General features: G+C 42.1%; 1 protein-coding gene across 1 annotated transcript; it reads right to left on the reverse strand.

Moving 5' to 3' along the window:
- Positions 1–1,004: 1,004 nt before the first annotated feature.
- On the reverse strand, positions 1,005–17,122 carry LOC141753990 (putative C-mannosyltransferase DPY19L4). Its single transcript, XM_074612721.1, has 19 exons — positions 16,724–17,122; positions 16,323–16,583; positions 14,104–14,228; positions 13,925–14,015; positions 13,659–13,780; positions 12,037–12,182; positions 11,065–11,188; positions 10,832–10,966; positions 8,885–9,016; positions 8,453–8,554; positions 7,536–7,609; positions 7,197–7,355; positions 6,914–7,033; positions 6,690–6,810; positions 5,563–5,619; positions 5,386–5,468; positions 5,168–5,300; positions 3,957–4,115; positions 1,005–2,163 (listed from the first exon to the last, which is right to left on the reverse strand). Exons 1-19 carry the CDS (start codon positions 16,812–16,814, stop codon positions 1,999–2,001), a joined length of 2,400 nt encoding a protein of 799 aa, XP_074468822.1. The 5' UTR covers positions 16,815–17,122; the 3' UTR covers positions 1,005–1,998.
- Positions 17,123–17,338: the final 216 nt, after the last annotated feature.

Here is a 17,338-nt window from a genome sequence, read left to right on the forward strand (position 1 = left end):
CCAACAACCTGCTCCTCACTGTGTGTTCTGACACCTTTCTATCAGAACCAGCATTAACCTTTTCAGCAGTTTGAGTTCCAGTAGCTCTTCTATTGGATCAGACAACACAGGCCAGCCTTCGCTCCCCGCGTGCATCAATGAGCCTCGCGTCTGACCCTGTCACCGGTTCACCGGATCTCCTTCCTTGGACCACTTTTGGTAGGTCCTGGCCACTGCAGACCGGGAACATCCCACAAGAGCTGCAGTTCTGGAGATGCTCTGACCCAGTCGTCTAGCCAGCACTATTTGGCCCTCGTCAAAGTCGCTGGCCCATTTTGTTCTGCTTCCAACACAAAGTTCAAAGCTCAAAATGTTCACTTTCTGTCTAATATATCCCCCCCACTGCCTGGCGCCATTGTAACGAGATAGTCAATGTTATTCACTTCACCGGTCAGTGGTCTTAATGTTATGGCTGATCGGTGTAAATACTCCAATTTAAAGGATAAATTGGGACGCTTAAAGGCCCGGCACACCCACACATGTTCTCACTTAGTCTGGCTGATTACACCCCTGAGTGGAGCTGGTAGGAATTATATGAGGTTACCATATTCTAGTTACCTATAATAATGATAAAGTTGTGGTATTTCCCACCCCAACAGTCATGAGAACACCTCCGATAGGCAAAAAATTACAAACATCTAGGCATGTGCGTGTGCCGGGCAGTGGAAAACGGGAAAACATCATAAAAATAAAAAATGACCAAAATAAAAGCTTAAAGGAATAATTCACTTACGGAATTTAAGGTAACACATGGTGAGTACTTGATATACAAATGGTCATGCTGTGTGTTAAGTATTGTTTTAATTTGATCTTAAGGGGAATAAACTATTTAGCAAAAAATGCAAAGGGAAAATTGACTCTAATAGATAAAGTTGTCTTTTTCTTGCCCTTATTCCCTCCTAAAAAATTAAAATGACATTTAAAGCATAATAGAATTCTCAATACCAATTGGCAACAGCTTTGTATTTATCAACTCATACACACTTTTATTTTCCATATTTCAATTAAACCTAATAGTCACTACATGGCCTTTTGCAGAGGAACAGTTATTGGTGAGACCTGCATGATAGCACCAGAAGGAATTTACCAGCAAATACTTCAGTTAAGAACCAGGGGAGGGGAAACGGTCAGTCTCAGACGGAACAAAACGTGTGATGGATAAAGAGATGTCTGTCAGTCAGTTCCCACATCTCAAAATAAGGCATCCACATGGAGAGAACGATGGAGACATAGCAGCATCAGAACCAGCACTACCCTTTAAGGCTGAAAGAAAGTTGTTTCTATTGTCCCGGGTTGTTCAATCAATATATGGATATAAAAACAGAGAGGCTCCGTAACAAAACCATGGTTAAAATGGGAAAAGCAGAGCATGTACGACACATTAAAATCTCTCCATAAATATTCACGGTGTTTGAAGCTTCTCTACACTTCACACCTGATATCACAACGTCATTATCTTGCAATGTCGCAGGTGAGCTGCTGAGCTTTGGATATATTCACCGGCTGATGGTAGAGCCCAGGAATTATATTAATGAACTGAGGTGGGTGTCCTCTGCTCACCTTTACTTACCCACTTCCCTTTTACAGAGCAGAAACAAATGTCAGCCGCTCTCGTCTTTTGTACAAAGTGAAAACACAGACCTCACATATGAACCTCTTCCTTCATTAAATACATCAGTAACAGTAACGCATGGCTTGTGAAACTACAGTACAGCGATTATTACTTATGGCCTATTTCAACTTCAACAGGGCCCTTTTATGTTGACGTGTAGGCCAAAACCAATGTTGATCCCAGTTTGTCTGAATTTACAGCTTCACCGTCTACACCAGGACATGGAAGGTACCAGTGATGAGACATCTTTCCGAGTCCTCTGTGTTACATTGTGGATATGGTGTGAAACACTGGAGAAGGGCAGAGCCGGGCTCAGTGAACTCTCAGCAGGGAGGCAGGAGCTGCTGTCAGTACTGAAAGGAGATGACAGAGTTCACTTTGTACACATGGTACGAGCGGTTCCAGAAAACCCGAGTGAAGTAGTTTGTGTAGGGCGAGTAGTTCATCTTTATCTCGTGGCAGAATCTTCCGTGCTTGGAGAAGGAGTAGATCTCTCCTTTGTCATAAACGACCTGAATGAGACAAGAGGATTTGGAACTTTAATGAGAAGAACAACTGTATAACACTTTCTTAAAAATCACGTCATAATCCGGCACAGTCTCACCAAATGGCGTCAAAATGTTATGGTTGATAGGTGTACACCGGATTTATTTACTATGAGTCCCTCACTGTAATTATCTATATGTAACAGTATGTCAAATGCACTGAAAGAAGAGTTTCACATGTTGGGAAATACTTCTTGCCAAGAGTTAGATGAGAAGATTGAGACCCCTCTCATATCCAAACGGTAAATATGAAGCTACAGTTAGCTTAGACTGGAAACGAGGGGAAACAGCTAACCTGGCTCTGTCAGCCAAGCCAGCATGTGTATGGAAACAGCCCTATTAACTCCAGGAAGTCACTGCTCCCAGACAAGAACTAGTCCGATACATAACCCCCCCCATACAACAGCAACGTGCCGTTATCACCCTTTGGTTTTTGTACAGATTAAACAAACAAGATATGACGTGTTTGTTAGTGAGCTTTAGAGGCGCTCATTTTGTTACCGTTGGACAGAGCCAGGCTAGCCGTTCCCCCCATCATATCCAGTCTTTATGCTAAGCTAAGCTAACTGGCTGACTTCATATTTACCGTACAGACATGAGAGAGGAATCAATTCTCTCATCTAACTCCAGGCAAAAAAGCAAGTTTCCAAACTATTCCTTTAAAGGGACTGTTTGTAACTTTTGAAGTGTATAAATGTACTGGGTCAGGACACATGCTCGCTCACATATGCGCGCTCGCGTGTGGCCGGAGTCACTGCTCCTCTGCCTGCTTGGGTTCACTGACACAGCGCGCGCGTACTCGCTCCACCTCTAGACGTGAACGCGCGCTCACTTCACACTGCAGAAGAGTTAGTTTAGCTTTGAGAATATCTAGTGAATGTACAGTGGACGTTTGTGCAGAAATAAATGCTGCAGCTCCTCCAGACCAACAGAGGTTTTCCGTGTCTTGTGAAGTGACGGGGCTCCGCAGCGAGAAACGTTATCGCCTCCCCGACCGGGTGCCGGTGTCTCCCCTGCGGGCGCAGTCGGGAGACAGCGGCACCCGGTCGGGATGACGATAACGTGTCTCGCTGCGGAGCCCCGTCACCGACCCGCTTTTTCTGCTTCAGAGCCCCGGCACCGACGCTGAGGCAGGAAAAGCCAACACTAGGATCAGCATTGATTCATGGAGAGACCTTCGTCTGGTCAGCCAACATTACTGCCAAGCAGCTGAAATATAGAGTGATATTGTGGTTTTAGCTGGCGTGTGTCGCCTCACTGTTTTGAGCGATGCTCGTTCATGTCTATGTAGAGCGAGCAAGCGCGAGCCCGACGCTGATTTTAGTTGACTTAACGGCCACAGGTGTCGCTGTTAACAAGCATTTCTGAAAGTTACAAATAGTCCCTTTAAACCATGTCTGTCTATTCAATATCTACTTACATATATGCGGGTGCTGTATCTTAGTTGTACAGTGCAAGATACCATGGTCTTAATTTTATTGTATGTAATGAGCAAGAGCACCACAAAAACAGATTTAGCACTTTGCTTGTGTATGAAAACATCCCATTTCAGATTCTGGTGTTCTTTGTTGACGTTGATAGACTGCGCAGTATTCCCCAAACACTTAGTCCGATGGAAGATTATTCAAAACCTACTTCGATAAACTTAAAATCATGATTTTCACCTCATGGCAACAAACATGAACAATTCTAAACACGTTAACAGACATGCAGATGGGAATCTGCATTTTGTAGTCAAAAGGATAAGTGTCTCAACTCACATGTCCATTGGCGATGTCCAGCAGGTCTTTGATCCTACAGCCTTTATTAAGACTGAGCTCGTTACAAATCGACTCCTCGATGATCACATAGTTTGTCTTGTGAGAGGTCAGAATCTTGTAGATGTCCTCTGCAGATCTCATTGCATACACCTGGTAAGTCTACAAGGAAAGAAAAAAAGGATATTCGTTTGAAACTAGAATTACCACCTCATGGTTGTATGACTCCACCAAGCAGTCAAGTTGCAGTTTACATCCATGTTTGTCCAAAATGTCATCCATTCATCATTTCATCCTGTTAGACATTTTGTATGAAATTGTCATGATTAGCATATGAGTTCTTGAGTTAAGGCCAAAAACGTGTTTTGTGAGGTCCATACGCTGTATATAAGAAGTGGACGTAGTCACCGTGACATCACCCATTCGGCATTTTGGACGTTGCCATCTTGGCTTTTGCAACCAGAAGTGACACGAGAGGGTGGAGCTAAGTACAACTGAACGCTGAATGAGACATTTTTAGGCGACCAAAAAGGTTATAATTAACTTTGATGAACTGAAAACACACTGTGAAAGGGTTAAAGTTGTTAGACGAAAACACGGACAACTCCAAGACCGGACAACGCCGTGGTAGCGACCTGTCAATCACAAGTTAGACAAACCCTTTAAGCATCCCCTGCTTTATGGCTCAGGCGTTCCTGAGATACCGTGACCAAAATGGTACGGACGGACGGACAACCCGAAAACATAATGCCTTTGGCCACGGCTGTCGGGGAGGATTGCCAGCTCAACTCATCTGTGAGAAGGAAAATCAAAATATGTTATGTCTTTTTCTCTAAAGGCATTTTTATGCCTTGAGCTTTGTTTGAGGTCGTGCCAAACTAGCCGCTAGGCAAGTATTATGCAAAAGTGTTACTTGGTGACATCACCACGTTACGGAAGAAAAGGCGGGACTTCAAGCAAGGTGTTTCAGGCAGTTCAGGAGCAGTGTTTCTGTGGGTGAGGGTAACTCCCTTTGGTGTGGTCGTTGTAACTTTGCAGACCTTTTACTTGCACAAAAAAACTATTTAACACACTAAAGGAAATGGAGAAAGCACAAAAATATAATAGATCCTCTTTAAAACTGTCCGTACTGTTCTAAGTCATGTTTTTCGATTATTTTCCAGTACCGGGAGTCTCCTTTTTTCCTTTCTGAATAAATCTGTCATCTCACTCACATCTTCAGTTCTCCTCAGCAGGTTGATGTCTGAGTAAAGCGGTAAACTGGTTACAGCTGAACCTGAACACAACTTCACTGTTCCCAACAGCTGAGGGCTGCCTGCAAAGACAGCCGCCACTGGAGCCTGGGACCTGGAAGACCAGAAGAAGACGTTAGATGCCACAATAAAGACTTTATGGACGTCTTTAAAAAGTATAGAAAGATCTGATGACCCACTTGATCCAGCTGATCAGCTCTACTGTATCTGGGTCATAAAACTCCTGCAGATCTGACAACTCTGCTAAGACACGAGGGCAGTACTGCAAGACAGGAGAGAGCAGTGTAGGAAGATATTATATGTCTTTAAATGTCCGACGTAAAGAGTTTCAAAAGATAAAGAGCTGAAAATCTCACCTCTCTCCACAGACTGAAACCAATGATGGTAGGAACCGCTGTGCTCAGGATCAGAGACTGGAGAGGAAAAGCAACAGTTAACACCTTAAATCTTTTGGATTTGTTGAAGTTGGGGTTGTATGAGGTACTTATCCATAGTCACTGTATTAACTACAGTAGATGGCGGTGGAGAAACAGACAGGAGTACCAGCACAGAAGCTAAGAAGACTCCCTATAAACTTGGTATTTCACCTGAGGGCGGTGCCTTACATCCTGCGCTCTCACCGTCTCGTATTGGGTTGTCTTGTCGCTTTTGGGTTGTTCATTAACCGAATCTGCCTTAACGCCAAGATCAAACCTATAGGAGACCTCACACCTAATTGTAACTTCAAACGGAGATGATTTATTTTTTAGTGATCATCCATTTACAAAGATACACCTTGCTCCTTGTACTGCTGGCATGGCTGCAACCACAACTAGACTTCCCTGCAGATTTTCAAATGACTTTTACCGGCCTGCTGAGAAATCCTCAAATTGACCATCATAACGTTATACTGAAAAAATAAAGATGAATGCAGATTAAGGCCCCGATCAGACAGTGTTTTAACACCCTGGGTGGCTTTTTGTAATTGTTTTCACTGAGATTGAAGCGTTTTGGTTCAGCTTTATCTTGCTGTCAGACAGCCCTTTTTCGACGGGGAACTGAAGTCGTTATATCAATCTATGCTCTCTTCTGCTGCCATCGTCCACAGCAGTACATTGCTTTGCTCCCGTGCTGGTACTCCTATCTGCTTCTCCAAACTGGAGGCGTGCCAGCCGCCATCTACCGTAGGTAATACACTGACTATGGATAAGTATTTCATACAACCCCACTTCAAAAATCTGAACTATTTCTTTAAGCAAGAACCTGGATGACCAATGATTTGTAGTAACAAATGATGGGGATTAGGTTCTTTTGCAACTGTATGTTATAATAATACTTCATATGTAGCAAAACAATTCTGCAGATTAGATATTAATCTAATTTAAAAACACCCTTTTGGGTGAATTTAATGGGAAAAAATGTTTGTCCAAAGTCATGCACTTTTTTTTTATAATTTAAAGAGCACAATGTTTGCTGTTAAAAGTGAATATCAGAAGCCACTCACCAGTACTACAGGGTGGATGGACTTCAGTTTGAGCCACTTAAACACAGTCATCCAGAGGTCTGGAGAACACACACCGAATGCTGTGAACATGCAGACGTACGGGGTCCATAAATATTTCATCCTGCATGAGAAAAGAACACAGTTGATGTCTTGTTGTGCCATAATGAACAATTCAGCAATGCTTCACTTCAAATTCCAAAACACTTTTACGCTGATGGACGCACCCGTCAAACAGCAGAGCCAGGCCTCCAAAAAGCAACGTGTGAAAAACATGATAGATGACCTCTGGCTGCTCTCCTATTCGTCCATCTTCAAGCCTGAGGTTGGTTTTCATCGGCTGGCCACTGTATGAAAGTCAAAGTGGAACCATGATACATGCAGACAAGAGAGTCAAACAGCAGAAACTTCAAACTGTAGCTGGTCACAAGTGACGAGCTCTGTCAAATATAATCATAGAAAGACACCCAGGAGGAATGGCATGCATTGTGTTTGGCACAAGTCTCTAACCTGAGTCTTCTGTAAATGGTCTGCAGGGTGGACAGCAGGCAGACAGTGAGTACCAGGAAGTAGAAGGGAAGGACTGAGGCCTGCGTCAGCCGTAGAAATAAGTCCTGACCGGGTGTCTGGAAACTCTTTTGGCACAGGAGGAAGTTGGTGATAAAGTCACTGACATAGAAGGAAAGAAAACATTGAAATTAGATTACAGTGGATTAGATTATACAGACAAAAACAGCACACACACTGACTAACACATATGGATACTGTTCAAAACCACACAAGATAATACACACTGTGTATTAGCCTGCATTGGAACAGCTAACTTTTAATGCAACAGCTGTGACTCACGTTGTTGTGTTGAGCCCAAATTTTACTTCAAGGAATTTCAAAATGAAGTCACTCTCACTTACAGGTATAAGTTTCTGTGAATGAAAAACAGTGATGATTAACCAACAGTTATAATCAGGGCTGTCAAACGATTAAAATATTGAATGGCTATTAATCGCAAATTAACCGCACATTTTGTATCTGTTCAAAATGTACCTTAAAAGGAGATTTGACAAGTATTTAATACTCTTATCAACATGGGAGTGGGCAAAGATGCTGCTTTATGCAAATGTATGTATATATTTATAATTGGAAATCAATTAACAACACAGAACAATGACAGATATTGTCCAGAAACCCTCACAGGTACTGCATTTAGCATCAAAAATATGCTCAAATCATCATAACATGGCAAACTGCAGCCCAACAGGCAACAACAGCTGTCAGTGTGTCAGTGTGCTGACTTGACTATGACTTGCCCCAAACTGCATGTGATTATCATAAAGTGGGCATGTCTGTAAAGGGGAGACTCGTGGGTACCCATAGAACCCATTTACATTCACATATCTGGAGGTCAGAGGTCAAGGGATCCCAGTTTTTCCTCGCCAAAATTTAGCGTAAGTTTGGAGTGTTATTTAGCCTCCTGTGCGACAAGCTAGTATGACATGGTTGGTACTGATGTATTCCTTAAGTTTTCTAGTTTCATAGGATACCAGTATCTTCACTCTAGCTTTAAAACTGAACACGTTTCAACCTAAAACGTTGCGTTAATGCGTTTAAGAAATTAATGGCGTTAAAACAAATTTGCGTTATTATCACGTTAACTTTGACAGCCCTAGTTATAATACAATACATGACTAATAACTACAAACGAATGCTCTTGACTTGAAATGGATCAATGGAGACAGCCAGCCCATGATCCTGTGGTTGGTTTTTACCTTGACCAAATAACTGAAGGTGATCCCCGTGGTAAAGACTAGGTGGAAGTGTAGGAAGAGCTTCATTACTCTGGCCACAAGAGGCCCCATCTTCATCTTTTGCTGCAATAGAAATACAGAAAAACAGCATTGAGATGGTGTTACTCCATGTTCAAACGCTGAAAGTCATCAATTGAAGTTTTAATGATAAAATACAGAAAAAATAGAAAATCCTCACATTTGAGAAGGTGCAACCAGGGAATGATTTTTATTTATTTACTTGATAAATTAGTTAAATGATTAAAACCCACTGGTTATTATCTGTTAACCAATGATTTAAATCACGGTGACAGCACCAAAGCTCACCCATCTGGGATTCAATGCAAGTTAAAAACAAACGCCTGCTATATGTAATTTGACTGAGCTCTGACATGAGGGAGCAGCTAACTCTACCTGGAAGTACCTCGCGAGCACTGAGCCAATCAGGAGGCTGAGCAGAGGCGAGCTGAGCAGGGTCGGGTTCTGAAACTGGAACATGTAGGCCAGGAACAAAGAGCTGAGGTACACCTTGTGAATGTCAGCCATCTTAACGTTTCCAGGTGGAGGGATGATGGAGAGAAAGAGAGACACCGAGAGAGAAGAGGAACAAAGGAAAAAGCACAAAGTCTTTGAGGATAATTGTGGACACAACGTACGAGGAGCTATAGATACTTTTTTAACAGTTACATTTTGGGAAATCACATTTGTTCCTGAAGAATATTTAAGCTCATTATAAATAAAAAGACCACAGCATTTTGCTCTTTTTCCACATCGTAGGTTTATAAATAACTAGCCAAAGGTTTAGGATTACTTCTTGTTTAGGTGTCATAAATGCATTAATTAAAAGCTTAAAAAAAAAAAATGTCCTCAGTCCACAAAACTCATTCGTAACTAGATCTAATAAAAGAGTGTGCTATACCAGTAAACCAAAAACTACAACAGCAGAGCCGGATTTCATTCATTACTTCAGTGGTTAAAGGAATAGTTTAGGAACATTTGGGGAAATACGCTTATTGCTAAGAGTCCGATAAGAGGACCGATACCACTCTAATGTCTGTCAGTTAATTATCAAGCTACACACAGCAGCCAGTTAGCTTAGCTTAGCATAAAAACAGTAGGGCTGGGATGATACACCTATCTTCTGATTTGATACTATCACGATACCTGGGTGCCGATTTGAAATGTCTTGCGATTATTAAGTATTGTGATTCGATATGATTTTTGTTCACTTTTTATTAACACTAGACCATGGGGAAAGGTCCAATCATACACTTTTAGGGACCTTTAATTTGAAAAATCTCTAAATTAATACGGTAAAAATGTTTGATTTTCAGCATGTATGTAGTCAGAGATGTCTTGAAGACAAATATATCAGTCATTGTCAGGAATTATTTACTACATTTTTTCCAGCGAACCCAAAAATCAAAGAATAAAGACATTTCCCTCACAAATTAGTGGTATTTTCTTTTTAATTTATAAGCAACAGGTAATGTTTTATACTTCTGGTGAATACAATCAATCAATCTTATTTCCATATATGTATTTTGTACATACAGTTCCTTTTGTTAAAACCTTATTTTGAAAATCGGACGTAGTGTCACATGTCTACTTCCGCTAACTTCTCCAAGTTAGCTAGCGCTCCCGTCAGCTCTGTTCTCTTTATCCATCCATGGTCAGCTCCATCGGGGCCGTTTGAATGCATTTAACATAAATGTCAGTATATGGGTGCTCTACAGTCGTAGCGTCGGCTAATTTGACCACGGAGATGAGAGCGACGGCTGGCTCGACCGCACGTTACTGCCATACGATAACGTTTAGTTATCATGCGGCTTTAGCCGTGATGTCTAGCTCTGCTCTTCCTGGCAATGTGTGAAACCCAAAGTGTTTCCATCCTTTACTGGATGTGAAGTGTTTACCACGCTGGATTTAAAATGTGAGGGTGCAGGTCGTATCGACGCTGACCCTCCGTCGTTTTCTGCTTTGTTTCGGTTCGCTGCGGCTTGTTTTGGTGACGGATACTGAACGGATATGGCGCCACGTTACTCAGACAAGAACAATGGTAACTTCCTTCTACCTCCACATAGACTCAAATGAAGCCATTACATTGATTCTGGCATTAAAATATCAATCTCAAAATCACGAAAAAAAAAATACATAGGTGAATTGGATTTCCCCCCCCACCCCTAAAAAACAGTAGGAAACTGTAACTGTAACTAAATCTGCCTATGAGCACCTTTAAAGCTCAGTACTTAACATGTTATATCTTGTTTGTTTATTCACACAAAAAACGCAGCGTAAAAATAACAAATTGTGGTTTTATGTGCGGGACTATTTCTTGATCAGGTGCAGTCCCTTCCTTACCTTGCGTGGTGGCACCAGGTCAAAAGAGTCGAGTAAGAAAAGACAGAGGCCTTGGATGAAGAGCACGTAGTGGCTGTGTTCCCAGACCAGGAGGAAGGTGAAGGTGGTGGCACTCATGGTGAGATAGCAAAACATCTACACAGAAAGAAAGTTTGTGATGTAAATGCAGAGTTCCACCTAACTTTGATATGGTAGGAGGATTATTTACCAAACTGGTTTCATGAGAGGCTCACCTCAGTGGCAGAGCAGATATTATTACTCAGGAATCCAGTCAAAGCTGCAACCTGGCAAGAGAAGTAAGGCAGAGCCCAGTTGTCCCGCAGAGGAATGGCATAGTCCACTCTGCTTGTATCTGGTCTGAGGAAGAAATGACCCACAGACGAGTTGTAGAGGGGACAAGTCACCAGAAATCAGAAGGAAAACGAGTGAGACTGGAATCTGAAACAGGAGGGTATTATTATGCTTCATCACTGAGATTTGAATTTGTCTTAAAGGAACAGTGTGTAACATTTTAGGGGATCAATTAGCAGAAATGGAATATAAGATTCATAACTATGTTTTCAGTAGTGTGTAATCGCATGAAACTCAGAATCGTGGTTATTTCGTTAGCTTAGAATGAATCCTTCATATCTACATAGGGAGCGGGTCCTCTTCACGGAGTCCGCCATGTTTCTACAGTAGCTCAGAACGGACAAGCCAAACTCTGGCTCTAGAGAGAACCTTTCGTGTTTTTACATTACCTGAAGGCCTCCATAGTTCTCTGACACGCTTGTGAGACGGCGGTAACGTGAGCCGCAGAGTGCTAAATTGTGGTACAGCTAGCCGCCGTCTGAAAGTAGTGGTATTATGGTAAGGATGACCTCTGAGCGAGGTGAACGGCGATATCACGGTTTTGTACTCTGTGACTCACGTTACCGCAGTCTTGGCAAGGGAGGAGTGAGAGGAAGGGTAGTTGGTAGTTCAGTTGGTTGCAATCTGCAACCACACCACTAGATGCAGCCAAATCCTACACACTGGACTTTTAACAGCAGCCTACATGTCCCATTTTCAAGACTGTTTTGTTCTCAGAATGTAGAAGCAACAGAAAAAGTGGAAAGAAAGGATGCATGATAAAGTTCACAACAGGATGGTAACTTTACCGTGCTGACAGGAGGAAAAATCGTGATGAGGCATACAGACAAACCGGGCGGCAGAGTTCCTCTCACCTGTTGATCACATACCAGGCCACGGCCAACATGCCGGCCACCCAGGTGCCGCTCATCACCCAGCTACACACAAACAGGGCGGTGACATAGACCGCCTGGAGCCCGAAAACCGCTCCAACGTAGAAGTAGATCGGCTCCACAAAATCCTGAAGGTAGAGAGAGAAACATAAAGGTTTCATCACAGGCGAGGCCAAAATGATATGAGGAGGAACATAAACAACTCTGTATAATGTTTGCTTTAAATGGCTGTATACCAACTATGTCAATGCCAGAAATCCAATGTCAAATAAGAAAGTGTTAAAATGAGGCGGTGTACTAATTGATAACTTAAATAAGACTTACTACGTATACTGTATAGCAAAATAAGTGAAATGTCAATGTTGTTGTTTGGTGCTGGGCCAACTAGCATGAAGGCGTCTTGCTATTGTAATCCATAGCCAGGAAATGCAATGCAAAAGTTTGACTTCTCTCCAATTTTTTCTGGCTCAATGCTTTGAATGATTTATTGCGTTATTAGCTGCTATGAAGCTCCATTTCCATGTATGTTGTCACTGAGTAGACTGAGAAGAACAAATACAAACCAGCAAGACACTAGCATGTCACATGCTAAACCACTCAATCTGATAAGATACATATGCAAACTTAAAAAAATAAAATGCAAATGTAACTGGCTTGTCAGAGTACAAACCTATGCAAACCATCTGAAGTTCAACTAACGTTTACCGTTTTGCTACGCAACAAATCTCAGGCTGAAAGGCCTTCAGACGTATGAGAGGAACTATGTTACTATTTCTAATCTGTCTGCCAGTGTTTGTTTGCTTTAAAACAGGGCATTGTGCTGGTTCAGCGCCAAAAGCCCAGTTTCCATGGGAGGAACTTTCCCCCGGAACTAAGAACCTTTTTTAGGAACTCATTGTGTTTTCGACCCGGGTCTAAATTAAGTTCCGGGAACATATTCCAGGGCCTTCCAGGGGGGTAGTACTTTCTGAAAGTACAGGAACTTTCGGGGTGGAGTTTGCAGGGATAACCGTTGCTGATTGGTAAAACAAACACACAGCACTGCTAATAAATAACCCTCAAACACTCAACAGATGATTTACTGTGGAGACAGACACTCTTAGTTTAATTTTCCTCTGCTGTATTTCATTCATTACATCCTATGTGCATCAGTAAATATATGAAGCAGTAAATATTGTCGCATTGAGACGAAACCTAATGGGTATTTTTCCAGCATGTTTTTTGGAGAAAAAACAGGCGGACACACTGGACTGCAGGCTACAGAGTGTATTTACTGCTGTGACCACCGGCAGCCCTCGCCTCACGTCATGTTGCTTTTTCGTACGTCACCGGACTAATTGGCCTAACCTTCGCAGGTCTTTAGACCGCGGTGAAAATGCAGACAACAGTGGGCTGAAGGAACCTTTTAGTTCCTTGAAAAGGAGTTCCAAGGACTTTTCACAGCTTTTATTCTTTGGAAAATATATGTGCACCTTCCATCTCATATTATCATCTAAGAAACAAATATGACACAAATGTATCGTAGCTCACGGTCAAAACAGACAATGTCTTAATTACACTTTAAGTTCAATCATAAGCTGATCAAACAGCAAAAACAAGCCCACCTGGCTGCCGGTGAGTCTGTACATTAGGCTTGTGATGAGCTCTGGATACAGAGACAGACGCTCCACTGCGTTGATGGTCTGACCTGAAACAGTCCTGTTATCCAGCGTCAGCTCATAAAACCCTGGAAAACACAAACCACATGAGCACAGAATTGAGCGACAAGGAGAGAGCGACATCCGTAGCCATTTCATTCAAGTTAGTGTCTGTTTTGGTTTTTAATTCAATATTTTATTTCTTTAATGAGAAGCAGAAAGAACACATGTACCTCTTTCAAAGGACGGTGCCGTCAGCATGTGCTTGTAGTAGTAATAATACAGCCCGCTGCCTCCTTGGAAGGTGATTTCCCGCTCTAGCTCCTGAGATGCAATAAAGTGAATTTTAGAATTGATATGTTTTTGGCAGAGAAGTGGAAATTTAAGGGAAGCAGACTCGTGAGTCACCCACCTGTCTAATTGAAAACCAGAACTTCCTGTCATGATACGCAGACAGATACGCGGCATAAAGCACGCCACAGGCAACTGCTGCCAGACATCCGAAGAACACCCTCACCAGGCGCTGCAAAAAACCCGCTGAGGGGCAGAAATATAACAGTGAACATTACATATCACAACAATACTTTAGTAAGTTATAATGACAAGTGTGTTAGACACATTTTGTCTGTTTATAAAGGAAAAAAGCAACCCTCAGACAGTTTTACACTGTAACTATCCTGCCACACCATCGTCAAGGGTTTATCGAGACACTGGAGAAACTAGTCTTCTTTTCTAAGATTGATTCTGTATTAATGGTTTAAACTGCTCATCCAGTGCTGGGCTCTATGGGTAAATAAGATACCACTATAAAAATGACCTTCTTCTAATGTTGATATGCTTAGATTTAGTAAAAAGTGCATTTCACAACTCTTTTTAGGAGAATTCTGCTTCAGTAATTTAACTCCCTGAGATTCGTGGGATTGCGGGCGATGCCAATCGACTTAACTATCTTTCAGAGGTTGTAGCAGGTTCAGTTTTAAGCTAGTGAAGGTACAGATATATGAAACTAGAAAACCTAAGGAATCCATTTGTACTGACCATGTCATGCTAACTTGTTGGGAAGGAGGCTAACTAATGCTAAAAATGTAGGCAACATTTTGGCGAGGAAAGCTGGCATGGCCATTTTCAAAAGGGGTCCCTTGACCTCTGACCTCAAGATATGTGAATGAAAATGGGTTCTATGGGTACCCACAAGTCTCCCCTTTACAGACATGCCCACTTTATGATAATCACGTGCAGTTTTTTGAATGTAGGATAAATGTATTATATTCGCCTATTCTCAAATGGTGTATTTGAATATTTCTGCATACTGGGGTCCCTAAACAGTCTTGGGATTGCATAAGTTAGGTATCACTGTAAAGCTGAGACTCTTGTGGATCCAATGAGCCCAACTGTATTCATGTGTGATGATGTTAGTCTCCATAGGAGACATTTCATTGAAGTGAGACCATTTTTTTAAACTTGACCTCACTGTATAAAATGACCTGCGGTGACCTCTAGGATAATCACAGCCTCATGAAACTTTACAGCCACAAACTAGAGACCTAGAGCATTCAGAGGATGGATGGATCAAACTAGAGACCTAGAGCATTCAGAGGATGGATGGCTTTCCTAGTTGGATTGACAATAAGGGGGTTTCTGAGCAGTTTACACAACAGAAGTGCTCTCCATCCAATCACCAAAGTTTTTGATCCCAAATCACAGCATGGCTTCTTCTATGGTGTTCCTCGAGGTCTTGGTGTCTTAATGTGGTATTTTGGAGGGATTATTGATCATTTTTTATCAATTCTTGAGTGGTGAAAAATGGTTAAATTTAGCACCAAATCTGTGTAACAAATGGTATCAACCCCAAAATTGCCCCAACAACTTGTGAGACACAAATGAGCATTGGAATGGCCATCATATACTTCTATCATATTGTTCTAAGCCTTTATATACTTTCACAATTGAATTAATTAATTAATTAATGTTTATTTATGACTAGAACAACTTGACACACAGTGCTGAGCTGCATCTCAAATTAATCTTCAGGTTCCTAGCTTTCAGATGATGTACACCACTTCTATGTGACATCTACTGTTGACCTGCTATCTCCCCCTAAAGACCCCCTGGACCACCCTAAGAAAGACTAAACATGTATATTGTGGGTCTCAGAGGGTTAACCCAAACTGTAAAAAGGTCCCATTAATCTGTTGGAACATTGTCTATGTTAAACCAGGTACTACAGGAGTAAAACAATAAGGAAATTAGTCTTGAAACGCATCACAAAAAGCTATAACAGAATTCATCATTTTTAACGTGTTCCAATGAAGGCGAGTGAAAGTATTCTGCTGTTATCATCAGTATCATCTCTTGTCCATCAGAACTTTCCTCCATGTTTGTGTTGAACTCAGGATACAGAAATAGTATGATCAGTAACAGTCTCGACATAAAGTCAGATCTTCTGACATGACACATGTGACAGTTATAACTTGGATGTAATATTGGCTACAATATGATTTTGGATATAAGTGACAGCCCTAAAACAAGATCATCAGTTGAGAGTGGGACTGATACTGATACTGCTTTATAAAGTGAAGTTGACACTGGGCAGTGCTGAAAGTGTACAGAGTGTAGAGGACATGAACTTACATGCAGAAGAGCACTTGGATCTTTTGACAGAAGACTCGGGTCTGTTTGATTCTTCCTGTGTCTGTTGAGCATCCTCTTCTTTAACTTCCCCCTCATCCTCCTGCTGCTTATCATCTCCATCCTCTTCTTTATCCTCCTGCTGCTTGTCCGCTCCATCCTCTTCTTTAACTTCTCCCTCATCTTCCTCCTGCTGATGGTCCTCTCCATCCTCACCGGTGGACACAGTCCCCTCCTCCTCTGTGTTCACCGGCTCTCTGGTAGCTGGTCAGGTGGAACCACAGACAGACAGTTCAATAACTACAAGCTCTGTGACAATGTATAACAGGTCAGAGGTCATGGTTCTGTGGAAAAGTTAACTGAAGTTACCGGATGTTTTTAACTGCTAAGTTAGCTCAACTTACATGTAGCCTGCACCTCTGGCTCATTGTGCCGCTCGTCATCTTCTTGATCACCCTCCAAAGGGTCTGTTCTTCGACATCTTAATTCGGTCATGACGAGATGAGATTAGTCCGAGAGGAGTTGTCTGATGTGTTGAGACAGCAGCATGCTAGCTAACAAGCTAACAAGCAGCTAGCTAGCTAACTTAAGAGCCCTCTAATCAATACTTGTCTTTGCAGTAAACCAGGCAGGTGACAAGCCGAGTTACGCGCTTCCCTCTTCTAATGGAACTTTTACTGTATGAAGTTGTAAAGCAGAAGTGTCACAGCTCCAGTGTCTGCGGTGTTTACTGAGTAGAGGACTGAAGTTAGCACCGCTGCTGGGACAGAGCGGAAGTTGCGGATGCGGATGGCTACAGAAACTAGTGATGGGAATTCCGGCTCTTTTTAGTGAGCCAGATCATTTGGCTCAGCTCACCAAGAAGAGCCGGCTCTTTCGGCTCCCAAACGGCTCTTCGTTTTACCACTTCTGCCTTTTATAGTTCATCCAAATTTAGCGCTGTTTTGACCTATGATTAGCATGTGTGCACATATATCACTTAAATCATTCAATATAATTATACTAAACCTTATAATTTC

This window comes from Sebastes fasciatus, chromosome 17 (assembly GCF_043250625.1).
Source record: "Sebastes fasciatus isolate fSebFas1 chromosome 17, fSebFas1.pri, whole genome shotgun sequence".
Classification (NCBI taxonomy): Eukaryota; Metazoa; Chordata; class Actinopteri; order Perciformes; family Sebastidae; genus Sebastes; species Sebastes fasciatus.